This window comes from Phascolarctos cinereus, unplaced genomic scaffold, assembly GCF_003287225.1.
Source record: "Phascolarctos cinereus isolate Bilbo 61053 unplaced genomic scaffold, phaCin_HiC Scaffold_3;HRSCAF=262, whole genome shotgun sequence".
Taxonomy (NCBI): domain Eukaryota; kingdom Metazoa; phylum Chordata; class Mammalia; order Diprotodontia; family Phascolarctidae; genus Phascolarctos; species Phascolarctos cinereus.
In genome coordinates, this window is record NW_027555736.1 from 175,617,609 (window position 1) to 175,643,209 (window position 25,601).

At 36.7% G+C, this 25,601-nt stretch overlaps 1 protein-coding gene and 1 pseudogene across 1 annotated transcript; both read right to left on the bottom strand.

The window, feature by feature from the left end:
• Positions 1-11,951: 11,951 nt before the first annotated feature.
• Positions 11,952-12,902, bottom strand: LOC110216422 (olfactory receptor 4F3/4F16/4F29-like; annotated as a pseudogene).
• A 10,298-nt stretch (positions 12,903-23,200) lies between these two features.
• Positions 23,201-24,145, bottom strand: LOC110216346 (olfactory receptor 4F3/4F16/4F29-like). Its single transcript, XM_020998187.2, has one exon. The coding sequence runs from the start codon at positions 24,137-24,139 to the stop codon at positions 23,201-23,203; it is 939 nt and encodes a 312-aa protein (XP_020853846.1). The 5' UTR covers positions 24,140-24,145.
• Between the last annotated feature and the right edge of the window lie 1,456 nt (positions 24,146-25,601).

Here is a 25,601-nt window from a genome sequence, read left to right on the forward strand (position 1 = left end):
TAGTATTTTGCAAAGCATAATTAACCAATTCATATCATTGAAATTTAACTGGAAAGTCACTGACATAGAGCACTGCTCCAAGTTAACCCTATGACTTCCTATGGTACTTCTCTAGCTCTTTTCTGGAAAGGCTTTCCTGAAAACAAAGGCAAGATAGCTGCATGGTACATGATTGGGGGAATAGAGAAGGAGGTAGACAGGGCAAGATAGCATAGCAGAATATGAAAAGAAAACAAAAGAATTAGTGAATTAATTTATTTCACCCTGCAATTGGTGATTTTTGTTGATGAATACTTGCATGGCAAATTTAATATTCTTGTTTCTTTTTGTACCATGGACTCCTCCTATCTTATCAAGAACATTCAGGGGGGCAGCTAAGCAGCACAGTGGATACAGCACTGGCCCTGGATTCAGGAGGACCTGAGTTCAAATCCAGCATCAGACGCATAACACTTACTGGATGTGTGAGCCTGGGCAAGTCACTTAACCCCATTGCTAACCAAAATAAAAAAAAAAGAACATTCAGGGTCTCTGATTCACACTCTCTTTCTCCCAGTGTTAGCAGAGGAGCATTAGACTCAGCCTAACAAGCATTTATTAAGCACCTATTATATGTATGCCAGGCTCTGCGCTTAACCTTGGGAATACAAAAGAAGAAGTTCTGCATCAATGTCAAATTCTGCTGTTTGCATCATTTAGCCGTATATATGTGTTCCAAACAATGGTGTTGTTTTGATTTTTATTTCTCTTAAATCATATTCTAGTCAAAGGATCTTATACACCTGTTTCCAAAATATCTCTTAAATCCATCCTCTCCTATTTTTCTCCATCATCATTATTCTCCTATGTAGGCCTTCATTTTCACCTATATAAACTGTTGCAGTAACGTCTGATTGCCTCTGTCTTTTCCCCTCTACTTTCTCCCCTCTCCAATCCTTCCATCACATCTCTTCCAGCTTAAGCTTCTTGACCTGTGGATGAGATCATGTCAATCAACTGCTCAAAAGAGTTCAACAGCTCTACTCTAAACCCAATCAAGTTTAGGATCCTTAGTCCAGAATTTAAGATTATCTACAATCTGGAGCTACTCTACATTTCCTGGCTTATTTTATACTAGTCCCCTCTTGACACCATACCCTCCTACAATACTGAGCCTCTCACCCTCCCTAAACATATTCTGTGCCATGTAATACTTGTAACACAGCACACTCTATTCCCTACTTCTTGATCTATCCCCAATATCTCCCTAATCAAATGAAATTCCTGCGTGAAGTTTTCCCAACCCCTGTTACCAGAAGAAAATAATGACACTCTAAAACATAACCTGGTATTTTACTTGCATTTCTCTTCATCAATTCAATTTAATACATATTTATTCATCAATAAGAATTTATTAGGACTTACTACATGGAAGCTAGGCTAAGAACTGGAGAAAAAGACAAAAGTGAAATAATATCTATAGAGAAGTTTACAGCCTACCGGGGCATTAGGACATGTGCACAGTTAAGTTAATACAAGATAATTTGAAGAGGAAGAAACCATCAGCAATTGGGGTGGGGGAAGGATTATGAAGGATATGGCAATTGAGCTTATATTTGATGAAAACTAAAGATCTCATGAGGCAGAGATACGGAGATCAACTTGTGTAAAGATGGGAGATGGAAAGCGAAATGCCTCAGGTAGTTACTTTAGTTAGTTAATTTTCAATTTAGCTGGAAAGGAGAGTTACTGAAGGGCAATAGTAAAGAATAAGTCTAAAACAGGAAAGTTAGAGGCAGAATGTTGACTGAGAACTTCAAATTTGATCCTAGAAGCAAGATGAAGCCCCTGAAGATTTTTGATCAAGGAAATAACATAGTCAGACCTTTGTCTTTAAAAGATTATGAAAAATGAACTCATAAAATAAGTAGAGGAAGATAAATGAAGCACAGAATTTTAGGGCTGTAAGTGACCAGTCCAACTCCCTCATAGATCATCAACTACCTATTGGATTTTTCTTACTGGGTGTCTCAGGGACATCTAAAGTTCAACAGGCTCAAAACAGAACTCATCTTTCCCAAAAAAAAAAAACCTAGTCCTCTTCCAAACTTTCATTTTCTGTCTCAAAAGTACCACCTTTCTTCCACTTTTTGAAGTTTATAACCTCAACTCATCACTTGCCCTCACCTCACATATCTAATTAATTGCTAAATCTTGCCATTCTACATCTACAACACATCTCTCATCTTCTCCTTTCTCTCTATTCACCCAGTCAACATTCTAGTTTAGGTCCTCATTACCCATAGCCTGGACTTTTACAATGGCTTCCTTACTTCAAATCTCTCCTCACTCCAGTCCACCCCACACACAGCTGTCAAAGTGATTTATTCTTAAGTTCAAGTCACAATCTGTCACTCCCTTACCTATACAAAACTTTCTTCTAGGATAAAATATAAACTCCTCAGTTTGGGCTTTCAAAACCTTCATAACCCAGTCCCAATCTAATTGTTCAGTGCCATTGTATATCACTTCCCTTCCCACACTTTTCCATCCAGTCAAACTGGTCTTCTTTCTATTCTTCACAAAAGGCATTCTACCACCTCTCTCTGTCCCTTGGCACTGGCCATCTTCGATACTTAGAAAACACACTTCTTCCTTCAAGATGCAACTCAAGCTTCACTTTCAACTCTGTCTTTCCTGATTTTACAACTACTAATGCCCTCCCTCCCTAATTACCTTAAACAAATTAGATTATACAGAGGAAATATACTGAGAGAATGGGGGAGAAGAGAGATTTCCATCAAAAAAAAGTTAAGATTCAATAAATTAAGAGAAAGGAGATAATCTTAATTCTTCCTTGACTCTTGATTTTGATCTTTACCTTTGGGTCCCTAACAACTCTTCGATCTTATCAGGAGATAAAATTAAGTTCATTTTCCTGATGGATTCCTATCTCCTTAATATTGAATCCTTCATATTGACTGTCCTATTCTGTATGGAATAGCAAAAAGAGCATTGCCTCAGGAGTCAGAGGACTCAGAATCAAATTCTACATCTTGTCTTCTCTGTGTGATCATGGATAGGGCACTTAATTTCTCTGAGACTTCATTTTCTCATTACTAAACTGACAGGGTTGGCTAGTTGTCCTCTTAGGTCCCTTCTAGCTCTATACCATTATATAAACTCCATCCTCCTTCCCATTATACCCAGCAGCACCCTCTTATTCTGTGCAATGGTAAGCCTGCCCCTAATATTGTCTCTTCATCACTAGATCATTGGCATTTGGACTATCCATACTCCCTGCTGGAGACTGTATTTCAATCTTTCTCACATATCTCTTCTGTCATGTTAGTCCTCCCCCTATGTCTTCAGTTTTCACTTCTTCACTGATTCTTTTCTTCTACTTGACTTTGCAGAATTGTCAGGAAGTTGGATGGGCTCCCAAATTTCAACCTGCTTACAGTGTCTCAAAGCACTAAGAAATACATAAAATGCTGCCACAGGTGGAAAGGCACCTCATTAACAACAGTAAAGGACAGCAGCTAGGTGATGCTACAGAGAATGGGGTTGCCAGCCTGATATCATTTGGCCAAAAGAGCTCTCCTAGGATTCTATTGGTTTTCCCATGATAACTATAGGAAGACACTGTTAATAAAGAGTGCTTAGGGAAGAGGTGTGCATGCTTCTTTTGAAGAGGACCCTTTGATCCTTTGACATATATACATACACACATGTATATGCTTATATGTATAACATGTATATGTGTGCATATGTGTATACATAAAATATGTACATACCCAATTGTAATATATTCTATATAATCATATTCTATGTAACATTATGTGTATATTTGTGTACATATATAGATGTAGATATGTTTATAGACGTATAAACTTTGATCTAATACCACCAAGGAAGGATTTAAAACTTGTATGAGTAAACTCATCTACTCATATTTGGTGGTACTACCAGTCCTATGATTGTAGCTGATAAAAGTTTTAAATTTTTTTAAAGGAGAGATACTAAGAAAGGGACATTAATAAACTATATCTAGGTGACTGCATACCTTCTTACTATCAGTCTAAAAATCATTGGAGTCTCCGAATATGATTTCACACAGATTATTGACTGAGAATTAGAAATTGTTCCAAAAATCTTGACTTCTAAGCCAAGTATCTTTGTTCTTCCAATACTTTTCATTTTTATTCTAAGAATTAATAAAAAAAAATATGAAGTCAACCAATCAATAAACATTTATAAAACATCTACCATGTGTCAGGCACTATGCTAAATCATAAAATGATTGTTCCATTTATGGTGCCCCTGGGAGATGGGTTTGGCTGTTTTAGCCCCCGGGGTAGGTAAGAGGTGCCTAAAATATGCTAATTGAATTATATTGGATTGGATTAGATTAGATTGATTGAGATGTTGGATGGGTACTATCTTGAAAGCAATAAAATATTTTATGTTTAGTGTGGGTAGTTCCTTTAACAAGACCAATCATAAATACTCCTTAACCTTGTGTCTAAATTGACTGTCTTCAAGATTATTGATGCTTTTTTTATTAAATATACTATTTCTCACCAAATTCTTGTCAAGCATTCCCAACTTCCAAGAAGCCTAGATGTCTTAATAAGGAATCTGAATGAAATTTTAGTAGAGCAAAACATTTTATAACTTCATAAAGTAAAACTAACCTTCCTCATACCACTTCCTATTATGAATGGTTCCAAGTTAGACGGGCTTTGCTGTCATTACAACATTCATATCAACCAATTATGTATTTGGCTACCTTCCCATAGGCTGTCAAGGGTTTATGATAGTCTATTTTTCTCAGAGATGGAGCTAATATCTTCTACTCCTTGTTTAATCCCTACAATGGTTAGTGATTCAAGGCAGCTAGTGTCACAGTGGATAGAGTACTAGGCCTGGAGTCAGGAAGACCTGAGTTCAAATCTAACTTCAGACTCTTACTAGCCATGTGACCCTGAGCAAATCACTTAACCTCGGTCTCATTTTTCTCAACTGTAAAATTGGGGGCAGAGAGGAGGAATAGCATGTACCTTGCAAGTTGTGAGTATCAAATGAAATTAAAAAGCACTTAGCCCAGTACCGAACACATAGAAGGTATTATATAAATGCTTTTCCCTTTCCCTCTCTTCCCTGCTTAGCAGAGATGTCCTAGAAAAGGATCAGAAAGTCCTAGGGTGGGGACTTTGGAACTCCTAGGGAACAGCAGTGACCAGAGTTGGAAGCAGTGCTTGTACCAGGACAAGATCCCTCACACTTCATTCTGTGATGCCATAGAGGACCTTTAAGATTTAGGCATTCTCAGGGCAGCTAGGTGGCGCAGTGGATAGAGCTCTGGCCTTGGAGTCAGAAGGACCTGAGTTCAAATCCAGCCTCAGACACTTGACATTTACCAACTGTGTGACCCTGGGCAAGTCACTTAACCCCAATTGCCTCACCAAAAAGAAAAAAAAAGGTTTGGCACTCTAAAATTCAAAGATCAGGGTGTAGCAGAGCTAACTTTGGAAAGTGAAGGTCAACAGCAGAGCATTTAGGATAAGACAAAATACAGAGGGCAACCTAACCCATAAACATAACGCAAAACTATGGCCTTAGGACAAAGCTCCAATCATGAACTATATCTGAAATAAAAATGAATAAATCAAAGGAAATCCCAGAGTGTTAAAAAAAAAAATTATCTTAGATCAAGAGACTGCTTCCCTGAAGAAAAAAAAATGAGCAAGTAACTCTGTAACAACTGTAAGCAGTGGCTCAAAGGAAAAAATGGATTTTCCACTAAGATTAAATTAATATTTGTATGAAATTAAGCAAGAGATAAGAAATGAAATAAAAAGCCTGAAGGAAAGATTTGGAATGAGAATAAATAACTTAAAAAGAAAAAGTATTGAACTTTACCCAAGTAACAGACTCCTCCAAAACTAGGATAGACCAGATGTACCAATGGCTCCATGAGAAAGCAATTAGAATACACTCAAAAGATTGAGTAAGAAAATGTATGATATCTTATCTCAAAAGCCGTTGACCTAGAAAACAGATCAATGAGAAATAATTTTTAAGAATCTTAGGACTCTAAAAACCACAATTAAAAAAGTAAAGTCTGGGCCATACAATTTAAGAAATCATAAATGAAAATTGTCCAGATCTTTTAGAACCAACAGGCAAAAGGAAGATAGAAAGACTGCACTGATATGATAGCCTTCTGAAAAAAAACCCAAAAGGAAAAAATCCCAGGAATGACATAACCAAAATCCAGAGCTCACACAAAGACAAGCATCCAAAAACAAGTAGTTCCAATAACAAGGTACCACAGTCAAGATCTCAAAAAAAAGGAGATCTTGGAATATGTTCTTCCAAAAGACAAATTATGTAGATTTACAAACAAGAATAACTTACTCTAAATAGCAGAGAGAAAAATTGGACTTTTAGTGAATTAGAGTGCATTCAAGCATTCCTGATGAAAAGACCACAACCAAGAAGAAATTTTGAAATACAAACTCAAGAGTCAAGAGAAACCTTCAAAGGTAAACTTATTTGAGCATTTAAAAGGTATCGTGTGATGGTATAATGGTAACATTTTCATATGGGGAAAAGAAATAAGTTCTTCTTCAGAACCTGAATGTCTTCAAAGAATACTGGGAGTTAAATATAAGGGAGTTAAATTAATAAAACAGGCAGCCTGGCAATGTATTAGTTCTGTTCTGAATGTTTGTGGGAAAAGAGAAGGGAAAATAAAAAGGAATATACTTGTGATGAAAAGAGGAAAAAAAGGTAGGAACCTAGTATTTTTCATAATTGAGGTTCATGAGAATAGTATTCAAACGTGGAGGAAAGAAGGAGGAAACAAATATCAATTGAATCTCACTCATATGCTAACTGAACAAAAGGTGATTGAACATTCCTAATTTGGTGTAGAGATACATCAATAACAAGGAAGCAATAAGGGATGGGGAAGGTGGGGTGAGAAGAAGAATAACCCAAGGAGGTAATATTTACATGAAAAACAGACTTCATGATCTTAGGGGAAATTAAGAGGGGAGGATGAAAAAGAAAAGGATTGGGATCTAACAATATGCCCATGATTTGGGGAATGGCTGAACAAAATTGTGTTATAAAAATGAAATGGAATGTCACTGTGCCACAAGAAATTATAAAAGAAATTATTTCAAAGAATCCTAGATAATATGACTTGATGCAGAGCAAAATGGGCAAAACCAAGAGAAAAATTTGTGCAAGGACAACATTGTAAAGAAAAACAACTTTGGAAAATTTGAGAACTCTGATTAATGCAATGACCAATCATGTCTCCAGAGGATATATAATGAAGTGTGTTACCCACATCCTGACAGAAAGGTAATGGATTCAAAGAAAAAAAAAAAAAGGCATTTTTTTCTTTTCCTCAATTTTAATTGGATCCAGGACTGGGGAGAGGGAGGAGAAGGATGGTCAGGGAAAGAAGGTGTTAAGAGTAATTTTTTAAAAAGAGAAATGTTGAAACATTTTAATGTATAGAATGAAGTTCAAAAGGCTTCACAGACAAGCAGAACAGTTTTGAAAGTAATAAGTGCAATTGTATGCATGTGTGTATATACACATATATATTAAAAAGGAAGTGCTGTGAAATGGAAATTCACAGTTTCAAATACGTTTTGTGTATACAGAAATGCCATTTTTTGGAATTGTAGATAAAAATAGTACTTTAAATATAATTAAAGCATATTTTAAATTAGTATTTTAATATATTTAAGTAATATATTCAAATTGTATCTAAATAAAATTAAAATTTAAAGCTCTCCTAAAGAGATGCAGCTCTCATTTACTCCAACTAAAGAAAATGATGATATCAAGCATTCTTGCCTTTCAGACAATCACAAAATCGCAGAATCTTCAAGTTACAAAGGACCTTACAGGCTATCTGTTCCAACCTGTATTTCACTCAGAAGTCCCACAATTTTCTCAGGAGTCTTAGTATGACTGCCTGAAAACTCCCAATGGAAGTTAACTGGTAATCTTTCACTTTTGTATGGCTAAAATGGTTAATATCCCTTCCCTTGTATCATAGTATGCCTCACACGTCATAATCTCCAGTATCCTATCAGTGCTCTATAGATTGTCACTATCCTTTTTAAGCTGAACTGAACTGAAATTAATTGAAATGAACAAATATTGTAAATGTGGTTTGCTCTGTACGCAGTACACTAGAACTATCATCTCCCTTACTTTGGTCACTGTACATACAGTAAGGAAGCCTAGAATAGCATTTCCTTGTTTAGCTGCTGTCCTATATACTGACTAATTTTGACCTAATTGTCCACTAAAGCCCAAAATCTGCTTCACACAGACTATTTTCTATGCAGGTCTCCTCCACCCTAGATTTTTTAAAGATTATTGTTTAATTGATGCCTAGGATTTTACTTTTTTTTATTATTTATTTATTATTTATTTATTACTATATATTATTATATAATACTATATATAGTATTATATGGTACTATATATTATTACTATTATACTATTATTACTATAAAATATTTATTTATTACTATTAAATTTCAACTTATTAAGTTAATCCTGTCATTCTAGCTGGGCAAAACAATTTTTTCACTAAGCCTATGGCATCAAATGTGTCCCTTCCAGTTTGTGTTTATCTTTAAATTTGACAAGTATATCATATATGCCATTAGCCAAGTCAATAATTGAAATGGTGAATAGTACAGGCATAAGGGGAGATTTCTGGGCCAATCCACTAGAAACATCATTCTAAGTTGAAATAGACTCATTAATAAAAACTCCTCTGTGGGTCAAGTCACATAACTAGTCTCAACGAACTTGAACATTCAATGCATGAATGAAAGTTTCTTGTAAGCTAAAAAATCATGAGGAAAGGGGAAGCCAGAGCTGGGTTCTCTGAAAGATGCCATCTTTTGACTTTGTCCTCCTAAAGATCTAGAACCCAACATTAATCTATTTGCTTTACATTCTACCTAGGACCCTGAAATTGTTCATCACCTTATGCTTCTTGACCATCCACTCTTTCTACTTCCTCATTTATGTGCTGGTCTAAATCAGCAACTTTTCTCTAAAATTTGAGCCTTATTCAGAACTTCCCTATTTCTCACAATATTTTCCCTATCATACAAACTGAATGATCCTCGAATCACCTATCTCCTTTGTAGTCAAGATCAAAACAGCCACAATTCTGTTGATATTAACTCCACAATATCTTATATTCTTCCTCTTCTCTCTAGTCCTAAACTAATTCAAATCCTCATTGGTTCTCAGCTAGGCTATTACAAGTAACCACTAGGGAATATTCTCATGTCTAATTTCTCCTTCCCACCCTCCATTAATCCACTCTGATATGATACTGATCTTCCTAAAACATAGCTCTTCTCAATGACCTTCAATGGCTCCCCATTATTTAATAATAACTTTTCCATAGTGCTTTAAGATTTGTTAAGTATTGTATGTACATTATCTCACTTGAGTAGATGACTTTATCAAATAAAAAAAAGAACTTTATCCTTAGGATGGCATTCAATACAGACCCCAGTTTCATTCCAACGTATCTTTTGAGTTTTATGTCCTGCTATTTTCCTTTACACATGCTATTTTCCAAGCATCCAGGACTATCTTCCCATTTCCCAAAATTGGTTTACTATATTTGCTCAACTCCTGGTTTTTCTTATCACTATTTTCTCTGCCTAAAATACTCTATCTCATACCCTAAGTCTGTATGTCACATTTTACCCATGCTGCAAGATCCACCTTAGTTGCTACTTCCTCTATGAGGACTTCCCTGACCATTCTAAGCCATAATGATATCTCCTTCCCTTAAATTCAGAGCTTTCATGAAATGGTCCATTCTGATCCCCTGGCACTGAGTAATATACACTGCTTTTGGATGGTTCTAGAATTGTTATCATTTGTATTTTTATTTGACATTTGCTGGGCCATATATATCACTAGATTGTAAGCTTCTTGAGGGTATGACAAAGTATTATCCTTCTCTGCATATGCCAAGTCATATAGTATAAACCTAGCAAGTGTTTGCTGAGTAAATAAACTGATGAAATCTAATGACCTCAAATGAATGAAGTAAAGAATCTTTCGAAAATTTGAACAAAAGGGCAGAATGACCGATTGTAGCAAATAAGAAATGAAGAGCAATGAGGAAAGAACAAAAGATTAGTAATCAACCTCTGGAGACCAAGCAGCTCCACACACCAAGCTTATGAGAAGGAATATACTCAAGATTTTCAGCAGGAACATAAAGAACATTTTTTCAACAAAGAAAAGTCTATTTTGTCCCCTTCCCACCTCTGCCCTCCACCCCACTGGAAAAAGAAAAGAAAAGGAAAAAAAGGAAGAAAATCCTAGTAACCAAAATGTAGTCAAGCCAAATAAAGTCCCACATTGGCCAGGTATGTCTAAGACATATATTCTAAGACAAACAACTTTGAAAGACTTAAGAATTCCATTTAATAGTTTGACCAGTCATGATTCCAGAGAGCAAAAAGAATTCACAGTCCCTTTTAAAATACATAGTTCAGTTTCCAGCTCATATTCATGCTGTGTTCTGATTCCTCCAGTTATGAGCACTTTTCCCATCTATTACTTTGCATATTTTATACTTACTTATTTGTACATATGCTGGATCCACACCATTCTGAGGGGAATGTAAATTCCTAGATGGCATGAACTTCCTTTATGGATATATATATATATGAGTGTGTGTGTGCGTGCATGTGCGTGTATATATATATACAGACATATTAGAGGGCCTAACATGTGAGAAACATTTAAAATTAATTTAGTTTAATTGACTTTTATAAATGAATAAATGAACATTTTGTTTGGTGATGAAAAACCAGTAGAATCCTTCATGAAAGTATTTGATTCTACATTAAGAACTATATACAAATTCAAGCTTTAGCTTGAAAAGTGAAGATTAAAAATTCAAAGATTAAGAAGAGATCCAAAGACTGTTTTTGCAAAAGCTTAATGAAGGCCCAGAGCAAATGTGTGTAAAAGGTTAAAAGTAGCAATCATAAGAAGGGCTAAATGGCAAACAGATTAACACAGAGTGCCGTGTTTGATCAATCACTTAAAAGTCTTGTTTCTTCACATAAAGAAAAGATTCTTTTTCAAAAAATTTAAAGAGAATCTAATCTAGCAGAATCAAGAAGTCTCTACAGTATGATTCATTAGGTACACAATAAATATATGTATTAAGCAAACAAAAAAAATATTCCATGAGTGCTTTTTCAGTGATTTCAAAGCCGCATTATTTTTAAAAAGGATTACATACACAGCATTCATAGTAGTGATACTTCACTTACTCAGAAAGGGATTGACAGGCTTCCTCAAAGGAGCTAAAGTGGACAAGGACAAGGACAAGGAAAATTAGTGGCACAAATGATTTTTTTTCCTATAAATAATGCACCTAGAATCCACAAGAAAGGATTCGGCACTGGAGTTGGTGATGAGTTAACAAAAATCTATAGTTATTTCCTCATTTTTAAATTGTCAACAAACATCTCTTTATAAAAATTCTCTTCATGTTAGAGTTTTCTGGCACGGAAACCTTCTCAATCTAATTTTGCTTTTTTGTCTCTGTTTCTTTCACTAGCTTTCATTAGCTTCCTTCCATCTTATAATTACAGTAAATCCCCTCAAATTTCTGCCCTCAGATTTCCTTTCTGCTCCATCTATACTCTCCAGAGATGATCTCATACATATTTATTGTTAGAGTTACTTTTTTATGTAGACAACATTCAAAGCTCTTTCCCATCTCTAATCCATATTTGAAATTCCCATTTGAATCCTCCTAGGAATTCAAAATCAATATGCTCAAAACCAAATTCATCCTCTCCCCTTACAACTTCTTTTTCCAGACTTTCTGATTATGGAAATTGAAAGTTCTTGTCTTCTCATCAAGTCATTTAAGAGATTTTCCTGAAACTCACAAGCTGGCTACACATTCTTCTCATTGCCAACTTCATCTCTTTGTTCCTTAGTGTGTAGATCACTGGATTCAGAAAGGGAGTCAGAATTGCATCAAAGATAGCAAGAAATTTGTCCAGATGTGATGTGTTAAATGGCCATGCATAGAAAAAGATAATTGGACCAAAAAATAAAATCACCACAATGATATGAGCTGAAAGAGTGGAGAGAGCCTTAGAAGAACCACTTGATGAATGCTTTTGAACAGTGGCTAAGATGAAAACATAGGACATGATCAAAATGAGAAAGACACCTAAGGACATAATGCCGCTGTTGGCAGTGACCATGAGCTGAAGTCTGTATGTATCTGTGCAGGCAAGTTTGATGAACCGAGGGAGATCACAATAAAAACTGTCCAATTCATTGGGACCACAGAAGGGCAGGTTAATTACAAAAGCCATTTGGACCACTGAGTGGGTGAGGCCAATGATCCAAGCACCAGCCAGAAGTAAAGTGCACATTCTTGGACACATAATAATCAAATAACGGAGAGGCTTACATATAGCAACATAGCCATGGCTATGAGTAACACCATCTCAGCACCACCAATCAAATGAATAAAAAATATCTGAGCGATACAGCCAGAGAGTGAAATCACTTTATGTTTTCTGAAAAGGTCACATATCATCTTGGGGGAAGTGACAGAAGAAATCCCCAAGTCAATGAAGGAAAGGTTGGCTAGCAGGAAGTACATGGGAGAGTGTAAGTGAGGATCAGAAGTCACTGTGAACACAATGAGGGAATTTCCCAGCATGCTTGCCAAGTAGAAAACAAAGGAAAACACAAAGAGTAGCAGCTGAATGTCCCAAGAATTAGTGAGTCCCAGGAATACAAACTCAGATACTTCAGTATGATTCACTCTGTCCATTGATTCAGTCAGCAGGGCAATCTCTGAAATTGCCTGTAGGAAAAGAATAAAGGGAGAATTCAAATTACTGGATATGATAATGATATCCCAGAATTCAAGCCAATTCAATAAATACTAATCAAGGGGCTACTATGTGCAATGCTGTGGAAATCCAATCTCATCTCACCATTTCATAGCCAGAATAACTTCTTACTCTGTCATCAGATAGAACTACAAAGTTACTGCCATATTCAGTTAAAACCCTGTCCTCTGGCACTTTTCTACTTTTTTTTCCCTAGAGAGGACTGGGTAAATAAAGCAAAGGGATGACTGCTACAGAGAAAAGAATTAGGAGAGGTAGGCAGGGCAATGCACCAGAATAGAATCTGAGAAGAAAGGACTGGTGAATTCATTCACTTCACTCCAGTTCCTGCCTTTGGTTGGTGAAGATGTTCTTGGTGAATGAAAAGCTCTTTATTTCTTTTCATTCCAATGTCTCTTCCTATCTCCTCATAAACATTCAGGCCATTCTCCTCCTCTCTGTGGTAGCAGAGAATGGCAGCCTATACCCCTCTTTGGAGCTGGAAAATGTGAAGTGATTGCACACTTTGTCGCTTCCTTCCTGCCTGTGAGATTTTAGCCAAGTCACTTAAACTCTCTGAGCCTCAGTTTTCTCATGTGTAAATTAAGAATAATACATCCTGCACTGCCTACTATGAGTCACAGGATTTTTGTGAGAATCAACTGAGATAGTACATGTAAATGTGCATAGTAACTGAAAGAGTTACATCAGGCTATTATTATTTATGCTTTTTTTTCATCTTCTCATACCGTTGCACTCACAGTTCATACAAAAACAAACTGAAGGATACCTAATTGGGTCTAGCAATTGGAACCTATTCTAGAAGGGGACTCAGAATACAAGGTAGGACAAAAAAATAGATCCATATTAGTGTGAATAATGAATCCCATGATGTGGTAGCATTATTCCAATTCACTGTATGTTTCCATTGAGCTGGAACAAATTAACATATTTTACATAATAATTTCAAAAGGTGAGATTTGGATATAGAATTCTTTATTCTCACTAATCTGGACCTAGCTGCTAGATATAGACTTTATTAGATTTAAAGAAAGAGAGACAGTAAAGGGGTCAGACATCTAGTCAGAAAGAGATTACAGGGGTGTCTTTGCTGACACTGGGGTCAGCAGTCTGTTGCTTTGCCCATACTTGCATCCAAGCCACAGTTCTGAGGGGTAGACCTGGTGAAGAGAGCACTTGCACACCAGAGCTTGTGGCCGCAATGGAGCAGTGACCTTAGTCACAGTTACAGGGCAGAAAAAAAAAAAAAGAGTGCTTGTGGTGACTTGAAGACCAGAACACAGGCCAAGAGGATGGTAAACACATCTCTCCCTAGATCATGTTACCTTGGAAGAACTGAAAGCTTACAAACCCCCTGCACAAAACCCTTGAAGCTCGGGACAGTACTCCTTCCACCCTGGAAGCAGAGCCCAACTTTAGCAAAGAGTTAAAAGTCAAGAAATAGGCTGTGTGCAGCCCTAGCAAGTGCCAAAGAGGAAGAAATCACAGAGAAAAGAAAAAAGAACTAAAGTAAATATGGTGAGAATAAAGAAATGAAGAAAACTTCAAAAGTAAATTTTAAAGAGGCAAAACATAATAATAGTAAGAAGAAAAAAAGAACTAAAATACTGATGGGGGGAAAGGTGGCAAGAGTTCAAAGAGCAGTAAAGCTATAAACTTAGACTGCTTGTGTCTTCAGGGCTTCCTAATCAATCCATAAATATTTATTAAGCTTACCATTAAGTTTACCGTGGAATGTGCCTTCTAATCACATAATTAGGAGCCAACTACCAGTGCTGCACTCAGTGCAGGTCTCTAATCTAATCCAAGGCTATCCTGAAGGGAGAAGAGAGATCGGAGATATCCCATCCCATCCCAAATTCTGTGCACTCCTACCCCTAGTTAAAGCCTTTTTTATTTTTAATTGACGCTTCTGCAATAGTTGCCTACTGGTCTCCCTGATTCCAGTCTATCCCCCTTTTCATCCAAACTATGCACTAATGACATGCAATCTTCCTAAGGAAAAGCTCTAAGCACATCACTCCCCTGTTCAAAAACCTCCAGCCCCTACTACCTATTGAATGAAATTCAAATGCTTTAAATAGGAGGAGAAGAAAAGGACAAGACCAAGAATATGACCTTCAAAGGGTCTGTCTTTGAATCTCTGCATCCATATCATTATCATAGTGACTTGGGCATTTTTGTGGTTCAGAGGGGGCAGAGGAAAAGGACCTGTGATTTTATCCAGATTGGAAACTACTTGCACTGATGTAGTTTGGCTAATATGTGCCAGAGGCCGAACTTAGCAGTGTCTGGAACATAGCAGGTGTTTTATAATGCTTGATGACTCTTGTTTACTTGACTCGAACACAGATCTTCATGAGTCCAAGTCCAGGTTTCTGTCCACTTGGTCACACTACTTCTTGAGTTACACATTGCAGGAGCTCAATGAATACTTGTGGGATTGAACTGAAATCAGCTTAGACCACACTTTTAGAAGTGGAGTAAGCAACCACATGCATCAAGGGAATGTTTTTCGTTTCTTTTTGTTTTATTTTTTTATTATAGGGGAAGTTTGTACATGGAGGAAAAGCAATCAGTGAAAAAGAGAATTAAAGATCCCAAAAGAGAGCTAATTGATAGATCACTTGGAACAACTGATGAAGGCAAAAGGGATTAATCTCAAAGACACAGATAGAAGAATTAACCAGGAAAGATGTTACTTCCATGACTCTTTCTCTGAAACAATGGGAAAATTGAAGAAAATGGGAGAAGAGATTGTGAAATACTGAGCTGGTGAAAAGGTGTGGTAATAGGTGCCAAGTGGAAGATAAGGAGGCTCTTACTAGACAGTCTCAGGTTTTGTTTTGTTTTTTAATGGGAGACAAGACCATCTACAGAGTGTGAAGAAAAGTAAGATGGAAGCCTGAAGAATACGGAAAAGGCTTAAAGCTACTACTACATGTAAATAAATGAGGTTTATAAGAGATGAAGATTAATTAATAGCCATAGGATTTCAGTTGAGTTTGAATGGGATAAATTTGCAATAAACCTGGTAGTGGGGTTTTGTGACTTTCTCCAGAAACATTAGACAGCAGGATTGGACTTAAAAAAAATCAGATAATAGGGCATTGCCACTTTCATTGCAGAAGAAAAGATCTGGAAATCATTAGACTCCAGTATTGAAAAGAGATTACCATAGAAATGGTCACCCATGAACTCCAGACAGCATAAGGAAGCAAGTTAAGATAAACAAAGGGGACAGACATTCTAAGAGAAGGGGGAAGGGTAGATAGATGTTTTCATCAAGAAAAAGAAAATTCCATAAGTTTTGAAGAGATGGTTAATTTTTTTATTTTTACATTTTTATCTTTACTGTTATTTCTTTGATATGTCTATCAGGAGATGAAATCAAGTTCTGTTTCCAGGTATGTATCCCTGCATCTCCATAACCTGGAACCCTTCACATTAACCCTCCCTTTATGTGTTTGGCTTCTTCTCCCTGTTGACTCTTTTCCTAGAAGAAGGCAATTCCAGTTCTGTCCCCACCCCCACCCCTCACTGTCCCATGGAATGAGTGATGTTGCTCCCAACATCATCTATTCACCCTGAAGCATAGAGATCTGTCCAGTCAGATCTTCTGCTGGAAGAATTTATCTCCTGGAGCATTTATTCACATCTTTCTCACTTACCTGTTCTGTCACCAGACCTGATACTGTAGCTATGCTTGAAGGGATCCCAAAGCTTGGTCTTCTAACCACTTGTACTGACTGGAAGCACTAAGAGCATTATAAGATGCTGCTACACGCAGAAAGACAGCTCATTAGTAGCCAAGTGATGCTATAGTGAATGGTTTTGCCAGCCTGAGATCATTTGACCAAAGGACTTGTCTCCTAGGATTCTGTTAGTTTTCCCATGATAACTAAGAGGAAATGTTGTTAATAAAGGATGACTAAGAAGAGATGTGCATGTTCCTTGTGAAAAAGACCCTTTGACCCTTTTCTGGACCAATTTAAAATGAAGTTGCAATGAAAATATATCTGGAAAACATGAGAAACAAAAATATTTTCATATTTTTAAATGAAATCATTTCTTCTATTGCACCAAATTCCATCTGTCCTCCTGCAGTGAATCTGATCAAGTGAAAGAAGAAAGTAGATAGAAATTCCAGAAAAAAAAAAGATTAATACTACATTATGGGGTCCATAGTATAAACCACACAAGTAGCTAAAAGAGCTTTGCTTCCACCAACCTGGGGAAACTCCCAGTATGAGAACCTCCTCCATTCACCCTAAAAACAGATCAATGACTGTACAAAAGTTTTGAACTAATTTCTGGCCTCCTCCCTCTCTAATCCTTCTTCTGTAGAACTGCCAAGTGAATTTTCCTAAAGCCCAAGTCTGATCTTGTCATTATGGGTTAGTACATTTAAATGGTTCCTGAATGCCTCTAGAATAGAACACAAATTCCCAGATATTCTGTCTAATTCCTGTCTATTTCCCTGACAACCTTCCTAATGTGAACTCCAATTCACAACATTTTCTGTTTAAGGAGGTGACATAGTGGATAGAGTGGAGTCAGAAAGACCTGAGTTTGAATTCTGCTTCAGACCTTTAGTAATTGTGTGACCCTGAACAAGTCACTTAACTTCTTTGAGCCTCAGTTTCCTTATCTATAAATGGGATAATAATAGCACTTACCTCACATAATTGTTATGAACATAACTGATAAAACACATGTAAACACTCCATCATCCACATCAGTTGGACCCTATACTCAAAAGACAGTTCTCATTTCAGCCTTTAGAACAAGTATTCTAAAAAACCTTGCTTCCAGGATAACCTTAAGTGACACCTCCTACAGGAAGTCTTTCCCTGAGTTGTTAGTGCTTCCTCCCTTTTCAAATAAATCATATGTATACTTATAGTTTAATATATTATCATATTTTTATCATATTGTGGTTTTCAGAGAATTTGGTAAGTTTAAGCTGTTTTCTGCCATCTCAAATATAGGTGGAATGGGAAATTGTCTACTAGAAAGAAACTTTTAGTCAATTAGAATTACTGGAAAAACTTGAAAGAAGTTTGGAAAGGAGGGCAGGAGAACATTTAGACCAGCAGTTTATATACTATTATAAGTTCCAAGTATCAGAAAGATACAGTAGAAAGATTGTCAAAGGTGCTGAACTTAGAGTCATGAGACCTGAGTTCAAATCCTAACTGGGTCAATTAAATCTTTCCTAACATTGGAGAAATCACTTACTTTTAATTTGTCTGGATATCCAGGAAGAAGAAAAAAAGAAAGAAAGAAAGAAAGAAAGAAAGAAAGAAAGAAAGAAAGAAAGAAAGAAAGAAAGAAAGAAAGAAAGAAAGAAAGAAAGAAAGAAAGAAAGAAGGAAGGAAGGAAAGGAAGGAAGGAAGGAAGGAAGGAAGGAAGGAAGGAAGGAAGGAAGGAAGGAAGGAAGGAAGGAAGGAAGAAAGGAAGGGAGGAAGGAGGAAGGAAGGAAGGAAGGAAGGAAGAAAGGAAGGAAGGAAGAATTTATTTTATTTGAATGAAGTTCTGATTCATGCATATAGAGGTGGTGGTGCCACTGTGGTCAGAGTACTGGGCTTGGTCTCAGGGAGACCTTGGGTCAAAATCTGCCTCTATCATTTTATAATTAAGAACTCTCTGGAAGTCACTTCATCCCCTGATTGCTTCATCAAAAAAAATACAGCTGGTGATAAGATGTCAGTGGAGTAAAGTTATTAGAAAAGTAGGCTGAAGCAGGTGTCCTGATAGAGTAAGTTATCTATGAGGTGGCAAGGCTTCAATATCTTCTTTCCTTACTTCCTGTACCACCAATCTGGTATTTAATTAAACATTATGTAATGGCTCTTGCATCATTGTCACATATCGTTATTTAACATTTGCATTCTTATTTTACTTCATGGGTATCTACGTTCTCTCCCCAAACAGATTGTAAACTCCTTACAGGTTGGATCAGGTATTGACCTTCTTTTCATTTCCCCCAGTCCCCAGAAAAGATCAGAGTGCATGATACAAACTCAATAAATATTTGTGGAACAAATTATGTGAGAGAATCTAATAGCAAATTTAATCAATAAATGGAATTCAATGAGAAAACAGAATGACACAATGTAATAAACATTTGAGACAGAGATTTTAAAAAAAGAAAGAAAGAAAAAGAACATGAGCATTAGCATGACCAAATTCCTGTTCCAGGAAATCAAGAAAAGATACTAGAAAATCTCTCTGGGGACAAACAAAACCCCTAGCTTCTTCAGAAGCACAACTCAAGTGTCCCCTTCTACATGGCCTTTTTTTTTTCATTTTCAGATATGTTTTTTAAATAATATTTTATTTTTCCCCAATTACATGTAAAAACAATTTTTTTAGATTTGTTGGGTTTTCTCAAATTTTGAGCTCCAAATTCTCTCCCTCCCTCACTCCCCCACTCCTGAGACAGTAAGCAATCTGATATAGGTTACACAATGTGTAATCATATAAAATACCTCCATGTTAATCATTTTGTGCAAAAAAAGAAAGACAATATCAGTTCTTTCTCTGGAGGCAGATAGCATTTTTCATCATGAGTCCTTTGGGATTATCTTGGTTGTACTGTATTGCTGAGAATAGCCAAGTCATTCACAGTTCTTCATCATATGATCCCGCTATTACTGTGTCTAATGTTCTCCTGGCTCTGCTCACTTCACTTGGTATCAGTTCATGTAATTCTTTCTAGGTTTTTCTGAAATCATCCTGCTTGTCATTTCTTATAACAGAATAATATTCCATTACAATTATATACCAAAACTTGTTTAGCCATTCCCCAACTGATGGGCCTCCCCTCAATTTTCAGTTCTTAGCCACCACAAAAACAGCTGCTGTAAATATTTTTGTACATCTGGGTCCTTTTCTCTTTTTTTAAAATTTCTTTGAGATACAGACCTAGCAGTGGTATTATTATATCAAAAGGCATACACAGTTTTATAGCCTTTGGGCATAGTTCCAAATTGCTCTCCAGAATGGTTGGATCAATTCACAACTGCACCAACAGAACATTAGTGTCACAGTTTTCCCACACTCCCTGTAACATTTACCATTTTCCTTTTTTGTCATATTAGCCAATCTTATGAGTGTGAGGTGGTACATCAGAATTGTTTTAATGTCCATTTCTCTAATCGATAGTGATTTAGAGCATTTTTTCCATATGAGTATAGATAGCTTAGGTTTTTTTTGTCTGAAAACTGCCTATTTATATCCTTTGACCATGTATCAATTGGAGAATGACTTGCATTCTTATAACTTTGATTCAGTGCTCTATATGCTTGAGAAATTAGGCTTTTATCAGAGATGCTTCCTATAAAAAATTTTTTCCCTGTCTTCTGCTTTCCTTCTAATTTTGGTTGCATTTGGTTTGTTTGTGCTATGTGATTTTTCTTGATTCCCCTAGTTTCTGTCTTTGTCTCTCTCTGTTTCTGTCTCTCCCTATTCCTGTCTCTGTGTCTCTCTCTGTCTCTCTCTGTGTCTCTCTCTATCTCTATCTCTCTCATTGCTTTGTACAACTTTGCTCATACCTTACATTTACTTACCGTGTACTTGATAGATCTTCATCTCTGCTATAGAATGTGAAATCCATGATTGAAGTAACTATTTTATTTTTTATTTACATAACCAACATCTAAGCCAGTGCCATGCATCTAAGAAGCACCCAGTTAGTACTTGTTGAAATAGATCGAATTGAATCTAGTTAAATTATGTAACAAAAAAATGTGAGTTGTGTATATATGAGTCCATATACTGAGGATAATGAGACTGAGTTGGAAATAATGGAGGCAGTGAAATTACAATTCCAAGCTGGTAGTAATAATCATAGACTTTAATTTTACCAAAAAAAAATAGATTAACAGAATTCCTCATCAGAAAATGAAGAATAGGGAAATTGAGGGACTAGAAAAATGGCAGGCTCCAAGGCTAGTCATTTCAGAACACCCATGGGGCAGCTAGGTGGTGCAGTGGATAGAGCACCAGCTTTGGATTCAGGAGAAACTGAGTTCAAATCCAGCCTGAGACACATAACACTTACTAGCTATGTGACCCTGGAAAAGTCACTTAACCCCATTGCCTAGCCAAAAGAAAAGAAGAGAAAAGAAAGGAAAAGAAAAGAGAAGAGAAGAGAAGAGAAAAGAAAAGAAAAGAAAAGAAAAGAAAAGAAAAGAAAAGAAAAGAAAAGAAAAGAAAAGAAAAGAAAAGAAAAGAAAAGAAAAGAAAAGAAAAGAAAATGAGAATACCCAGGAAAAGGTCCTAATTAAGTGAAAAGAGGTGGTACAGGACATTAATGTGAATGAGAATCATTGAAATAATAATGATCATGATATAATCATTGCTGAGTGAAGAGAGGTCACTTTAGAGGAAGAATGAAAACCAGAGAAATATTTCATAAAATTACTGAATTTTAGAAGAGTAAAGATATTCAAATGCAACCATTAGGTAGAACACTGAGAAGACTAAAAATTCAAAAACTCACAGGATATAATGGATATTTTTCATAATACCATAATGAAAGCCCAGGACAAATGTGTGTTCCGCTAGTTTTAGAGAATGTGTAAAAGGTAAGAAATACTAGTTAGTGAAAGAGCTAAATGGCCAACAGTTTAATATAGAATGCAATGTCTAACATCCCTTGAACTGTTAGGTTCTTGTCAAAGTGATCTTCCTAAAGCACATGTCTTACCATGTCATGCACGCACACACACGCACACACACACACACACACCATTCAATAAATTCCAGTGGCTCCCCATCATCTCCAGTATCAAATATAAAATCCTCTATTTGGCATTCAAACTCTTTCATACCCTCCCTCCTCCACCTTTCCAATCTTCTTATATCTTATGCCCCTCTCCCCCTTCTCCCACCCATACGCTACAATTTAGCCTCCTTGCTGTTCCTTGCACTTGACACACCATCTCCCTTCTCCTGGCATTTTCAGTGGCTGTTTCCTATGCCTGGAATGCTCTCTCTCCTCATCTCTACCTCCTAGCTTCCCTGACTTCCTTCAAGATGCAGATAAAATGGAGGAAGCCTTTTCTAATCCCCCTTAATTCTGGTGCCTTCTTTCTATTCTCTCCAATTTTACATATATATATATATATATATATATATGTATATATTAATATATATATATATGTATATATGTATATATGTATGTATATGTATATATACATATATGTATAAGATAAATATGCTATCATACATAGTTTGCATGTTATCTCCCTCGTTAGAGGACCCTGAGTTCCTTATTAAGAGCCAAGACTGTTGTGCCTTTCTGTGAATCCCCAGTGCTTAGCTCAATGCCTGACACATAGTTAGATGCTTAATAAATGTTCACTGTGCTGAGTACTGAGGATACAAAGAAAGACACAGCACAGTCCTGGCTTTTAAGAAGCTCACAGTCTTCTAATGGGTGAGACAAAATGAAAGCAACTACAAGCCCATTTAATAATAGGGAAGATCAGAAATTATAGTTTATCAGATACAAAGTAGAAATTATGAAAACCAAAAGATAATTTTAGGAGTCCCCTTACAGGGGACTTTAAAGTCAATAATGATAAGTTCATTGAAACCACCTATACAATATACTTATCAGCAATATTTACTTATCCAAAATAGATTGACAGACTTCTTTGTGGGAACCAAATGTACAGGAAGTTGGCCTTGCTTGATTATTGGTGTTGTTTTATTTTAATTAAACAAATGACTATTTTCTAGAATATGTAATTCCAGAACACCTAAGAAAGGAAAATTTGTTGGAATAGATACTAAGGAATTTAGTAAAAAAATAAATAAAACCAGTAACCCTCTTCTTATCATGGAGCATTTCAAACTGTTAACTATCATCTTGTTCTTGAAACTTTTTTTACTTTGTTCTTTTGTGTCACAGGTATCTTTTTGTTCTCCTCTTGCCATCCTGATTGCTGCTTCTCTATTTTCTTCATTATTCTTTTACTTTCTAAGGTAATTTTTCTATTATTAAACTCTTCTCTGCACTGTCCACATTGTCAAATAATGATCTTCCATAAATCCATTATTTCAACTAAAATATTTATGTAAACAACTTATTAATAATTATCCCCCTCTTTCTCTCCCTCTCTCCGCCCCCCCCATAACCAAAACAATATCCCCAAGTGACTACTATCACTTCAGTGTCCCTGCAGGAACTCAAACTCAATGTTTTGGTATTCTTTTCCAGTCCTTTAAGATATTTTCTTGAAATTTGCAAGCTGACTGCACACTTTCTTCATTGCCACCTTCATCTCTTTGTTTCTGAGTGTATAAATGACTGGATTGAGAAAAGGTGTAAGAACTGCATCAAAAATGGCAAGAAACTTATCTATATGTGATGTGGAGAATGGCCAGGTATAGAAAAAGATCAAGGGGCCAAAAAACAAAACCACCACTGTGATGTGAGCTGACAGAGTGGAGAGAGCCTTGGAAGAACCACCTGAAGAATGTTTCTGAACAGTGACCAGAATAAAGATGTAGGAGATGACCAAGATGAAGAAAGAGCCCAAGGAAATGAAACCACTGTTGGCAGTGACCATGAATTCCAGTTTATATGTGTCTGCGCAGGCAAGTTTGATGAACCGAGGGAGGTCACAGTAAAAACTATCCAATTCATTAGGGCCACAGAAGGGTAAGTTTACAACAAAAGCCAGCTGGACCACTGACTGGATGAGGCCAATAGTCCAGGCAGCCACTAGGAATACAGTGCACATTCTTGGACTCATAATAGTCAGATAATGGAGAGGCTTACATATGGCAATATATCTGTCACAGGCCATGGCTATAAGCAGCACCATCTCAACGCCACCAATCAAGTGAATAAAGAACATCTGAGTGATGCAACCAGAGAATGAAATTTCTTTGCGCTTTCTGAAAAGGTCACATATCCTCTTGGGGGAAGTGACAGAGGAAACCCCAAGATCTATGAAGGAGAGGTTGGCCAGCAGGAAGTACATGGGTGAGTGTAAACAAGGGCCAGAAGTCACTGTAACCACAATTAGGAGGTTTCCCAGCATGCTTGCCACATAGAACACAGAACAGAATAGAAAGATGAAAAGCTGCATGTACCAAGAATTGGTAAGTCCAAGGAACACAAACTCAGTCACCACAGGGTGATTTTTTCTGTCCATTGTCTTGATCAGTGATACCACCTTGATAGTCACCTTTAAGAAGAGAATGAAGGGATAATCTAAATTATTTTGAAGAATATTAGTGTTCCAGAATTCAATTCAACAAACACTATTAGACACCTACTATATGTTTGACACAATGCTGGTTACTATGCATACAAATTCAAAATATTGACCTTGCCCTCAAGGACCTTGCATTCTACTGGGAAGAAACATGTTAAGAGAGAAGTAAATACAAAATATGCAAAGTTATTTAAAGGGGCCAGAAGTAATAGTACTGAAAACTGGGGACATCTCAATTACTCTACTTCCTTATCACCTACACAACTATTACTAGCTTCCTTTCCTATACTTAGACTACAAATTCCCTCTCAAAGTTCACCAGATACATTCTTATTGCCAAATCCAAAGATCCTTTCTAAGTGTTCATCCTGCTTGGCCTCTCTGAAATTTTTTAAACTATTGATCAAGAGACTAGATGAGATCTTTGAATAGAAGGAAGCAGTACATCAGAACTCTTCCTCACCACTCGTCCAACAAAGATTTAGAAAACACACCAGAGTACTGATTAGGAATTTTTTTTTCTTTTTAATCACAGTGTGTAATTTTTCTAGCCCAGATTGGCATGGAAAATGGGTCTGCAGACTAAATAGGTCTTGAACTAAAGGGTGCCTGCCTGCAACTCTGCACTAAAACCAGAAGGGTTTCCACCTCTGGCACTGCAGGAACTTACCTTGTGCAGGAAGAATAATCATCTGACAGCTGGCAATTCTATACCTTACTACCCAGTGCTGGGTCACAGCAGCTTAAAGAGGTAATCTGCATCTAGGGATTAGGGGAGATCAGGGCAGCAAGAGTTTGTGGACCCTGGTCTGTTGATGGAGCAAGATGTGAGTATAAAATACATCCCCAACTCAATCTGAAGCCTGCAGTAGAATAGTGATGGATGCACAGACCACAAGAGCCACCCCGAACCTGTAGAGCTTTCTAGATGGCTGTCAGTGGCTGAGTCCCATAGCAATCCACTGGCATCCCAACCGGAATAAACCCAAGCATTCCCTCCAGAAATGCAGTGGAGTCTAGACCTAACATCAAGTCCCTGGAAGAATGGGCAAACAAAAAAATCTATCATATTGAACAATACATTATGGTGGCAGCAACAAGACATAAACACAAAAAAGAATGTCTCCAAAATATCTACAAATGTTGCCTCAGAGAAAACTTCAACTTGGGCGCAAACTCAGACTAGATTCCTGATGAAATGAAGCAAGAGTTTGAAAGAAAGAGTTTTAAATGTTTTTATAAATAGAATGCAGTGTTTGAGGAGGGGAAATCAAAAAGAGATGAGAGCTATGGAAGAAAGAAGTGGAAAGGGAATTAACAGTTGGCACAGGAAGCATAAAATCTTCCTCAGACACTTGACACTCACTAACTGTGTGACCCTGGACAAGTCACTTAATCC

Bases quoted from the DNA above. Each gene is read 5' to 3' on its own strand.
- LOC110216346 (XM_020998187.2), bottom strand. From the start codon at position 24,139: ATGGACAGAAAAAATCACCCTGTGGTGACTGAGTTTGTGTTCCTTGGA.